General features: G+C 36.3%; 1 protein-coding gene across 6 annotated transcripts in view; it reads left to right on the top strand.

Moving 5' to 3' along the window:
* Alkbh8 (alkB homolog 8, tRNA methyltransferase) overlaps positions 1 to 10,419 on the top strand; it is a 49,265-nt gene extending 38,846 nt beyond the window's left edge. For 2 of the 6 annotated variants that reach the window (XM_075966909.1, XM_075966906.1), the window contains exons 11-12: positions 1,487 to 1,636; positions 6,922 to 10,419. In XM_075966909.1, the coding sequence (XP_075823024.1) occupies positions 1,487 to 1,636; positions 6,922 to 7,479 (708 nt within the window). In that variant the 3' untranslated portion in view covers positions 7,480 to 10,419. The remainder of the gene's footprint in view (positions 1 to 1,486; positions 1,637 to 6,921) is intronic. The other 4 variants (XM_075966908.1, XM_075966912.1, XM_075966910.1 and 1 more) reach the window with 2 other exon arrangements.
* The last annotated feature ends 1,889 nt before the right edge of the window (positions 10,420 to 12,308 follow it).

The following is a 12,308-nucleotide window of genomic DNA, read 5'->3' as shown; positions in this document are numbered from 1 at the left end:
TGGCATATTGCCTGTGCTTTCTTGTTATTGAAAAGGTATGCTGTGTCCAAACTGTCAAAAGCATCTAGCAAGAGGAGAAAGACATTTCCTTTTATTTGGATTGTTTTCTTTATTGTTCTTAGCAACTTTCTTTTGAATAATAATTGAGCCCTATTTTTAAAGCTTTGCTTTATAGTCAGATTGGATGTCTTTCTGTTGACTTTTAGTCAGATTCAGTTGCTGGTAACAACTGGGCCTACTTCAGTCCTCGGATTATTTTTTTTCTTAATTTTTATTTTTATGTATATAGGTGTTTTGCCATGGTTGTGGGGTCCCCTGGAACTGTAATTACAGACAGTCGTGAGCTTCCATGTGGGTGCTGGGAATTGAACCCAGGACCTCTAGAAGAGCAGTTCAATGCTCTTAACCACTGAGCCATTTCTCCAGCCCCCTCAGATTATTTTTGAACTGTATTTAAGTGTAAGGAAATGTGACCAATATAAAATTCTGTATATTGTTTGAATGGTGTTTCTATTTTGAGTTTGTGTTTATTAGCTGAATTATACAGATATATATATGGAAATGCATAAATGTGATCATTCAGACATGGATCTTTTCTTTTTCTTTCTTTCTTTTTTTTTTTTTTTTTTTTTTTGGATTTTCGAGACAGAGTTTCTCTGTGGCTTTGGAGCCTGTCCTGGAACTAGCTCTGTAGACCAGGCTGGTCTCGAACTCACAGAGATCCGCCTGCCTCTGCCTCCCTTAAATCAAAGGAAAAGTTAGGAACAGTGCTGATGCTGTTATTAATAGTCACTTGGGACATTCCCATGTTGAATTATACATGGGAGATATAGCAAATATAGTATTGCTATACTGTGTGTGTGTATATAAAAACTAAACAGGAAAGTTTAAACAGAAATCATAAAGCTGTATTGAAGATGGGAAGCTCTCAGACGCTTTTACAGAATCAGGTGGTCATGGGACTCATTGGACTTTACCTGTTTGGAAAGTGGAATGTTTGGTCTGCTTGCTGTCGTCAGTGGCTCCATTCATTTAGGTTGGTTATCTTATAAAGAAAGGTTTAAACAAGCACAGTTTTACAAATTGTGAATTAGGCACTATGTTCTTTATAGGACTAGGGGTTTAACAGAAAAAAGATTCAATAGGTTTATAAATTGAAGTATTCTTTAGCAATAATAAAAAAAACCAACCAAACAAAAACAAACAGGATTTCACTGTGTAATACTGGCTGGGCTTGAACTTGTAGAGATTTGCCTGCCTCTGCTTCTAGTATGCAGGGTGTGTACCACCATATCTGACCTAAATTCTCTATTTTATTTGGTAATGACTGATTTTCCTGACTATAGTCATGACTTTGTACTGACTCTTATGGCTTGTAATATGATTGTATGCTTATGTAGATAAAGCTTGTGTGATTAGTCTAAGGTATGAAATAAACCTCTTGTGATATGCAAACTAAATGTTACACATTTCTTTCCTATCATAGATTGGGTGTGATCATAGCCAGAACCTTTTGGACATTTGTAGAGAGAGGGAGTTTCAGGCCTTAGTCTGTGATGCGCTGTCTATTCCATTCCGAAGTGGGTCTTTTGATGCTTGCATCTCCATTGCTGTTATTCATCATTTTTCAACTGCGGTGAGTATTGCTTTTCCTTCTGTAAAACTTGTAATTAAGGTGACAAAGTTTGTATGTGTGTGAGTCAAAATAAGCTATTTCTTAATTTTTTCTTTTCTTTTCCTATTTTTTGTCAAGGTCTCAACATGAAGTAGCCTCCAAAAATAAATTAGAAAGGCTCATGTATTAAAGTCTTGGCCCCGCCGGGCGATGGTGGCGCACGCCTTTAATCCCAGCACTCGGGAGGCAGAGGCAGGCGGATCTCTGTGAGTTCGAGACCAGCCTGGTCTACAGAGCTAGTGTCAGGACAGGCTCCAAAGCCACAGTGAAACCCTGTCTCGAAAAACCAAAATAAATAAATAAATAAATAAATAAATAAATAAATAAATAAATAAATAAATAAATAAATAAATAAATAAATAAAGGTCTGTGAGGCCTGTAAAAAAATGTAAGTGTAAAGTCTTGGCCCCAAGCTGGGGTGGCTCTATTGGAAGGTGATTGGGTCATGAGGGTGCTAACTACACCAGTGTGTTAATACATTGAATCCTTTATGCTGTCTATACTTTGAGGGGGTGGGGCCTGTTTTGAAGTAAGGAACTCACTAGTAGAGTGACTTTGAATGGCACATTTCTTCATGGTCCCCTTCCTCTTTCTGCTACCTGGCTGCCATCAGGTGAGCAGCTCTGCCAGGATGCTGTCTTCTCTGAAGAGCCCATCATAGCCTTAGGAACAAGAAGCCAAATGGCCATGGACTGAAACCTGAAAGTCTATGAAGTAAAATACACCTCCATTTTATATTGCTTTTCTCAGGCATTTTACCACATGACAAAAACTGATAACAGTTTTCTTTGATTACTTACTTCATCAACGTCATGTAGTTTTTCCTCTTCCCTTTGCTTTCTGCTTATAAAGTCTTTAGTTATTTTTAATAACTAAATATGGTACCCAATATCTACCCATGACATCTGCCATGACCCTGGAGTTGTTAGGCTTAGCCCTTCTAGCAATGTAAGACATCAGAATAACACTTAGCTCCTCTGATTTCCACTGTGTTATTGTTCTATATAAATTTTGTTGCTTTAAGCACGTGATATTTATCTGTACTTTTCAAGATTTACTCTTTCTAGTCTTTCTTCTTTAAAGCACTTTTAAAGGTTTCTGAAAGACTAACTTTCTTTTACTTGAAGAATTCTCTTTGCTATTTTTATTTGAGTATTTATTTAGGTATTAAGTGTTTAAATATTGGCAGCATATCTTTTTTGTATCATTAAACTCTTTATTTTAAAAGTACTATTTTGTTTTTTTGTTTTGTTTTTTTTTTTGGTTTTTCGAGACAGGGTTTCTCTGTGGTTTTGGAGCCTGTCCTGGAATTAGCTCTTGTAGACCAGGCTGATCTCGAACTCACAGAGATCCGCCTGCCTAAAAGTACTATTTTGACTATATTTTGAATTCTGAATTGAAAATATATGTTATATTTTGCTACCCTCTTTTAAATTTCTGCTTCATTTTTGGTAATTTATGCTGACTTGAATTCTAGCTTAATAATTATCTGTGAATCAGATATATGTAATTTACTGTTAAAATTCATGTGTTTTTTATTATTCTGAAATTGATTTTGTGTCTTCATTGAATTTTTTCTAGTTTTATGAACATATTAGCTTAGTTATTTTAAAGTCTTTGAGGTTTTATCACTCATTTTAAGATGGAAAATAAATCTTTTCTTGTTTTATTTTTGACTGGACACATGTTAATAGTTGTTTTAACATTTATAATCTAGATCATTGCAAAGTAATTGAAATGATGATATTTAAAATTTTTAAATTTATTTACTTTAGTGTGTGTGTGTGTGTGTGTGTGTGTGTGTGTGTGTGTGTGTGTGTGTGTTGATGTCAGTATGCACTTGCCAAAGGGTACATGTGTAGATCAGAGAACAACTTTAAGAGTGAATTCTGTCCTTCCAGTGTTGTGTGGAGCAGCAGGCTGCGTTCCCGCCCAGCTCCCAGCCACCAGCTAGCTTTTGCCCCAAAATAATTACACAGAAACTGTATACTTTTAAACACTGCTCAGCCCATTAGTTCTAGCCTCTTATTGGCTAACTCTCATATCTTCTATTAATGAGTGTAGCACCAGGAGGTGATGGCTTACCGGGAAGGATCTTAACCTGCGTTTATCTTGGAGAAGAGAGCTATAACGTGTGTCTCACTGCCTTCTTCCTCCCAGCATTCTGTTCTGTCTTCCCCGCCTACCTATGCTATGACTTATCAGGCTAAGCAGTTTTCTTTATTAATTAACCAATGAAAGCAACAGATAGATGGAAGACCCACCTACATCATTCCAGAGTTGAATTCAGGTCATTGGGTAGTAGCAAGAACTTTTACCTACTATGCCATCTCCCTAGCTTAATTCTTAATTAATTCATAATGCTTAATTCTTAATTACGTTGGATATAGAATAACTTTTTCTATGGCATAACAGCCAGTATATTACAGAAAATAGAGATCAATAACTACAAAACATTAGGATGAAAACAATTGTGTAAATCCAGTCTTATTTCCAAGTAGTACATCACTTGGTTTTTATTTGAATTAATAGAAACTATAGCAAGTAGCAAATCAACTGGAAGAAATGTGAGAAACTTTAAAAAACAATTGATAAGATCAGTAATAATATACATGTTAAATATGTTATCTTGCTTTTTAATCTATATAAAAACTAAAATATTGTAGTAGACTGCTTGTTTGTTCCCAGATGCCCAGACCATGAAATAATCACACAGAAACTCTATTATTAAATCACTGCTTGGCCAATCACTTAAGCATATTGCTAGCTAGCACTTATATCTTGGGCAAACCCATTTCTATTAATCTATGTATCACCATGTGGCTGTGGATTACCAGAAAGGTCCTGGCATGTCTGTCCCTGGATGAGGCTACATGGCTTCTCTCTGACTCCACCTTTTTTCTTCCAGCATTCAGTTTAGTTTTCCTCACCTAGCTCTACTCTGCCCTATCACAGTCCAAGGCTGCTTCTTTATTCATTAACCATTTAAAGCAGCACATATACAGAAGGACCTCCTACACCACTGAAATACCTGAATAATGGAATGATCATGGAGCTTACTCACTGAACTTGAATTTTCTCAAATTTTGTAGCAGATGTCTTCTTGAAACACTGCATGGTCTTAGAAAGTTGTGATATATAATTTTATACCTTTTATAAAAGGATTGATATTTGTGAACAGAGTATCTCTGGAGGAGAGACAGAGTGGTTAATAGGTGTCAAAAAGTGTCTAAACCTAATAGAAATAATAATAGATATCTCCTTCTGTGTCTATAAAAACTGAGAGTAAAGTTTCTTTTTTTTTTTTAAAGATTTATTTATTTATTATGTGTACAGTATTCTCAGTATTCTGTCTGCATGTATGCCTGCGGCCAGAAGAGGGCACCAGATATCATTACAGATGGCTGTGAGCCACCATGTGGTTGCTGGGAATCGAACTCAGGACCTTTGGAAGAGCAGGCAGTTCTCTTAACCATTGAGCCATCTTTCCAGCCCGAGAGTAAAGTTTCTAAGCAGTTGAAAATAAACTTTCATAGGCAGTCTTTCTGAAATGAAAACTATTTTTGCTACTTCTTTGTCTTTCTGTAAGTGATAGTTACAAAGAATCCAAATAACTGTGAAAAACATACTCCAGAATTTAAAAAGTGAAAGTTCTGTTTATTTTCCTACTGAAAAAGTGGAAGAATTTCATTAAATCAATCTGTCTGTCTCTTTCTCCCTCCCTCCCCTCCCCTCCTTCTCCTCCTCCTCCTTCTTTTTCTTCTTTTTTCTTCTGTCTTTCCCACTCCCTCTTTCTCTCCCCTGCTTCTACACCAGCAGTAGTTATACACCCTTTCTTTTATGTATACTAAAATATTCTTGGGGCTAGAGCAGTGATTCAGTACTTCAGAGCACTTCTATGCAAGCATGAAGGCCAGAGTTCAGATCCTAGCACCCACATAAAAACTGGGTATGGTCCTCACATGCCCATCTGTAACTCCAGTGCTGAGACTGACAGAGATAGGAAGATTTCTGGCGTTACTGGCTGGTAGTCCAGCAGGCAGTCTAGTTAGTTCTAGGTTCAAGGAACCCTTTGTCTAAAGGGAGTAGTAAAGTGTAAAGTGGTAGAGGTGGACACCTTGGTGCCTTCTTCTGGCTTGAGGTTTATTTTTCTAGTCTGTCTTTGCCTCTGGTTTTTGGGCTTTGGTCATGATTGCTTTAAATATGCATCAAGATTATTATTATAGTTATTGTTATTTGATGCAAAAACCCACAAAGTGTGGTTAATAATTTATTAAGGGGTACAATGGAAAAAGACTCATGAATACAGAATGACTTAGACGCAGCTGCTGATTCAGCTGCCATTGTCCTACTGTTCTGCCCAAGGGTGGTGAGGACCAACTGCAAGGCTTGCTCCTGCTCCAACCACCCAAGAGAGAGAGTGCACATCCCCTCCTCAGTTTTATTTGGTCACATATCCAGAGAAAACCATGCCCGTAGGCCTAGTAATGCAAACGTCAATTATTATTATTATTATATATTTATAATTAATTATATTAATAATATAAATTATTATAACTTCTTGACAGTTTATATTAAATGGTATAGATTCGTTTGTCTGTTTCCAGAGAGCAGTAAATTAAGACCAACAAGTACATATAAACTGATTAATTTAATTCTTTAGGGATTGACTTTCTGCTCTATCGTGGCCAGTTTATAGTTACTTCTTTCTGTTCTTCCTTTAGTTTCAAGTTAAACTTGGTTTATATTTGTGCCATTGTACCTCGAAGACCCTAAGATCATCTTCTGTCTCCAACATTGTATAATTGCTAAAACTTTTGCTTTACTTTCTAACTTCCCAGCTGCTCTTTTGCTGATTTCCTTGGAATTCCACCTAGTGCTTATGCAGCATGGGGACTCAAAGATACCTTCAGAGGACTTTGCATGTAGACTTTGGAGGCATTTCCCTGCAGTTCCTCTTCATCTGTGATTCTGTTCCCTGCATTCCAGGACTTCACTGTACTCAGAACCTGGTGTTCTCAGGCCAGGGAGTCATTAGTTTCCATCTTGTTATCTATTTCCCACACTGAATTAAATTCATTCAGGTCTAGTCTGCAGACTTGCTTACCAGTGCCTTAGCCAGATGTTTTATGTACAGTTTGAGACACCTACACATAGTCTTACATTTAATTATAATTTTCTACATCCTTTTTCTCTCTCATCTGGATTGATAAATAATAATCATTTCATTTTAAATTTTCTTTTAGGAGCGTAGAGTGGCAGCTCTCCAAGAACTTGTCCGTCTCCTGAGACCTGGTGGGCAGGCCCTCATATATGTCTGGGCAATGGAACAAGAATATAAAAATCACAGATCCAAGTACCTTAGAGGAAGCAAAACTTGCCTGCAAGATAAAGAGGAGATAAACAATGTTATAGCCGCTGAAGGATTGCTAGTAAATCAAATGTCTGGTGAAAATAGTGAAGACCTAGAATCTTCTGTTCCCTCCACTGATAATATCAAGGAGGAAGGATGTAAGCCAAGGAAAGTTCCTAATTCTGAGCTTCCTGTTCATACAAACCGGACTTCTTTTCATTCCCAAGATGTGCTGGTTCCATGGCACCTCAAGAGAAATCCTGGTAAAGACAAAGCCGTTGAGCCCTTGGGCTTAGCAGGATGCCCTGACCCATGTCCTGTGTTTCATCGTTATTACCATGTTTTCTGTAATGGAGAATTGGAGGCTTCCTGCCAGGCTCTGGGTGATGTTAGCATTCTGCAGAGCTACTATGATGAGGGGAATTGGTGTGTTGTTCTTCAAAAGGTCTGATCTGAACATATCAGGTGTAAAGAAAAAAAATGCCTATCTGTTTCTTCGAAGGAGGATAAATTATCCCTTTACATAACGAGGAAGCTTTGGGAGACATTACCAAAGGAAAACTGAGAGCAGAGATTATAGAGGTAACATTCTATCTGCAATTTTTGGCTGACTTCATAAACATAGGTTCCTCTTACATGCCTTCTCTTGATGTTGAAAAGTGATTGGCATTAACTTGTGAAAGGTCTGTGATCTTTGTGTAAGTGTACAGCATTTTGAAGCTAAGCTTTTCTTATAAAGTGTTTATAAAGATCCTAAACTATGTAAGATCAAAATGAAGCAATTATGTAACCTTTTAAATGACTTGGAAGACTCCTGGACAACAGGACACTATCTGAAGTGTTATCTACAACTAATTGTTCCCAAGAAAATCATAGCAACTTTCTCCCCCCGTCTTTCCAGCACACTGGATGCCCAGTAAAACTTTAGCCATAGAAACTTCATTCAACAGATATTCATTAAACTCCTACCATTTACTATTAAGTACTAGGAATGAAGCTGTAAGCAAGTAAAGGAGGTTGGGTTGTAGCTCAGTGAAAGAACAGGTGTTTCTAATTGAAGCCCTGGATTTAATACCCATCACCACAAACAAACATAGCAGCAGAAAACAAGAACAAAGTCCTTCTTCCTAGGAAGCTTACTTTCTGGAAGGTGAGGCTGACAAAAGCAAACAAATAAGTTAATATTATGTTCCTGGTAATCATAAACGACAGATAAAAAAGTAAATTGGAGGCTGAAAGGGGTATTAACCTATGAGAAAAAGATTACTTTCTAATGGCTGAAATCACTCCCAGTCCTGACTGATGAATTGCCAGGAACTACTACTATTCCTCATCTGTTGGTTTAAGTTCTAAAGACAACTCAAATAGTTCTCTTTAACAGTTAAATTGCAAACGTTAAAATGTTATCAGCCACACCAAACTTTGCTCTTTCAGTCACAATTGACTGTTTTTTCTTATTCATCATTTGTTCCAATCTAGGAAGAATGGAGGTATTTTTATCTAGTCCGTGAAACCAAAAGCGTGTTCTTGGAAAGTACTACTAAAATTGGTCAATATCTAGCCAGACTGAATTGACTAAGAAGAAACTTTTATGATTTTTTAATTGACTCAATCAAAAAACATAATTAAAAGCAACATGTACATGCTTTAAGACCATAACTTGATTTAATAAACATTATAATTAACAAATTAAAAATTACAGTAAGACGCTCTCAAATGAGACTTCTATTTGAATATATAATTTTCTCTTTCTTTTCTATTTATGAGAGAGAATCTCATGTGTCCAGTTTGGTCTCAATGTAAGTACCCAGTTCTCTGCTTTCACCTCTCCAGACCTGGTATAACAACAGACCTGGTAACACAACAGCCTAAGAATAGTTTGATATTATTTATATTGAAAAAATTAAGATATTATTTATATATTAAAACAGTGGTTCTCAACCTGTGGGACAGGACCCCTGGTAGCCAAACCACACTTTCACAGGAGTTGCATAAAACCATTATAAATATATATTTATATTAGTATTCATAACAGTATCAAGATTACAGTTATGAAGTAGTAATAAAAATAAATTTATAGTTTATTTTTATATATATTCCTACAACAGGAAGGGCAGTATTAAATAATCAAAGCAGTGGAAAAGATAAGAACCAGTCTATTAAAAGCAACATTTGCCCCAGTAAGATGCTTAGTTGATAAAGAGCAAGTTCCAGGACAGCAAGGGCTACACAGAGAAACCCTGTCTCGAAGAAGAAAACATAGAAAAGAAAAAGCAAAGTTAGCTTGTCCTAAATCAAAATTTGAATATGTTGTTTGTGAACCTAAGTTTCATAAGAAGAAAAATTTTAAAGTATATATTGGCTCTTTAGGCTAATTTGAATATTTCTTTATTTTTGGATATTTTAGAATCTTAAAGGCAGGCATAGTGTCATACCTATAGTATTAGCTGCTCAGAAGCCTGAGCACCAGAGGTCAAAACTGGTTAGGGTTACATAGTGAGACCCCGTCTAAAAGTAAAACAGAAAAATAAGAGACATTTCTTCCTTGTGTCATTTCCATCATTTCTTCTCCTTTGAAATGGCATCCTTGGGTCTCAGTCATGAGTATCGTTAAGAAATAAGTTCATTGTCCCTGGAGGACCTGATTTCGACATACTGCATGTTTTCTCTCCATAGAATTAAGAAGTGTTTGTAGGTTTTTGTTACTTCCCATTTCCAACAGCTTCAGGCTGTCTACCCCCACTATTGGGATTGCCGTTTCCTTGAGACTAAAGAACTGCCACTGTGAACATCTTGGTGGCCTTCTCCTAAAGTCTTTAGTAGATAATTAAAAATTATCTACTAACAATTATCTAATAAACATTGTTTTAAGCTAAGAGAAAATATAAACTCTAGCTTACAATTAGAAATTTTCAATTATCACTATAATTCTGAAAAATTATTTATCTTTTGTTAATAAAGGAAATGATCTCAAGTTTTATTAGAATATTAAGATACTGTGATGTATTGTGTCTCATATGTCAGTCTTTTATTGTATACCAGCTTTTGAATGAAAGTGTCTGGTGGATGAGAGGAGCAGTAATTTGATTAGAAATATTGGCTGTCTGCCTATCATTTTAAAATTTTATGATTTTGGATATAAGCAGTTCAAATTAGAACCCTGTGAATTAAAAGGCTAAGAAATAATAATGGGACTATGTCAATTTGATTCATGTTTTCCATACTTGAAGAATTTTAACTGAAAATTTGAAAATATAAATTGTTATAATCTTACGGGGGCTGTGAACATGCATTGCTTTTTTAGCTTCTGACTTCCTATACACCATTGTGGCTATGTCTGACTTGAAATAAATTTGTCTTGTGTGCTGTGTCAGCATCATGACCTGAGCAACTAATGGTTTCTCTTTCATTCCAGTTTGTAGATCGCTCTTGTTCAAGTACACACTCCATTATGTGAACCAATCTAACAAATACCCATTTTACAATAAATATACATTCTGTTGGTTAAATTTTTCTAGAGAACCCCATCTAATACAATAATAAAACAGTGTAACAAGTACATGCATATCATATTTATACTGTGTTAAGTATTAGAGGTAAACTAAAGACCATTTAAAGTCATAGGAATATGTGTGCTAGATACATTTAAATTTTACTTTATATAATGGATTTGAGTTTCTTTGGATTTTGACCCCTTCCAGAGGTTCCGGAACAAATCCCCCCTCCCCCCCACGTGTAGATAATGAGAGTTGCTTCCAGTTGGAAATAAGGTCAGAGACAATATAGTGTATGCCAAAACATCGCTGGATATCATTCTGAGATTGTAAGTTCTTTGAAACAAGTGACATCCTGAGTTCTACTTTGAAAGGAAATTCTGGCTGCTATGTGAAGATTTGACAGTAAAGCTATTAGAGTGGAAGTAGAAGGGTCGGTCAGGAAGCTTTTAATACAATCCAAATGAGAAGTCATTATTGGTTTGCTATAGTCAATGTGTTGGCATTGTACTTAGGAGAACAGTAAGCTTTGGGTTGTAGATTTGGAGGTAGAAATCCAAGAATTTCTGTTGAATTACATGTGTTGTGAAAGGATACAAGGGTCCCACATTAATGTGTGAAACTTCTCTATGTTCTGCATAGTCTGTTTCCTAGGGCTGCCATTCTTCAATCCAAATGCAATTTTGATTTATCCTTTTTTCCCCCTCTTCTGTGATACCAGGCATGGGCCTTCTATGGTGCTACCCCAAGTTAATCTTCTAGATAATGCATCTCCCAACAACCCTAGCAGTTTGGATATTCCTTCCACTGCTGAGCAGTTAGGATGTGCAGTCTGTATAAAAGTAGAAGTAAGCAGAACACAGTACAACAGTTGTAATCACAAAATCCCTTTAGGGACCATTAGACTGATACAGGCGCACACACACACTAGAGGACTCCAAATCATGTAAGCAGCAGGACAACAAGTAACTGATGTGGTTTTAGTTTTAGTAAGCCATAACAATAAGATAATTCTTGAGGAAAAGCTGGACATGCTGGGCATAACCATCGAATGCCCTCTGGAAGAAAGAAGAGGGGAAAAGTAGTGACAAGGGAAGGTTGCTTCAGGTTTTCTTGCTTCCCTACCTGATGTGGCTCTATTTATAGGTTCCCAAACCATTATACAAATAAAGAAAAGAAAAAAAAATATGTGTTAATGAAAAAAACAAACATAAAATGTCATTTCAGACCACAAAAATCTCCACCTTTAAAAAAAAGCAAGTAAAGGTTTGATTAATTAATAAGAAATGTGTAACAAGCATCTTAAAGAATGTCTACTCTGTCTTTTGGTTTATAGAAAAGAAAATGGGGATTTTTAGAAAATAAAAGTGTGCTGGATTTGAGATAACAAAATATGTGCTAAAATTGAAACAATACAGTAAAGATTATCATAGCCCTAGAGTAAAGATGATGTTCAAAATCAGGAAGAAAGCACATAAACCTATCTAAAATGTTAATGGTGAGAGAATTTTGTTGAATTAATGGTGTAGGAGGTCCTTTCTATGTGTTGCTTTCATTGGTTGAATAAAGAAGCTGCCTTGGCCTTTTGATAGGGCAGCCCTTAGGTGGGTGGGGTAGATAGAACAGAATGCTGGGAGGAAGAGGGCAGGCAGAGAGAGCCGCCATGGAGTTGCCAGAGCCAGACATGCTGAATCTTTCCCGGTAAGCCACTACCTCATGGTAACACACAGATTACTAGATATGGGTTAAAGCAAGATGTGAGAGTTAGCTGAGAAGAGGCTAGATA

The sequence above is a fragment of the Microtus pennsylvanicus genome, chromosome 3 (assembly GCF_037038515.1).
Source record: "Microtus pennsylvanicus isolate mMicPen1 chromosome 3, mMicPen1.hap1, whole genome shotgun sequence".
Taxonomy (NCBI): domain Eukaryota; kingdom Metazoa; phylum Chordata; class Mammalia; order Rodentia; family Cricetidae; genus Microtus; species Microtus pennsylvanicus.
This window is presented reverse-complemented; position numbering and strand designations above follow the sequence as displayed.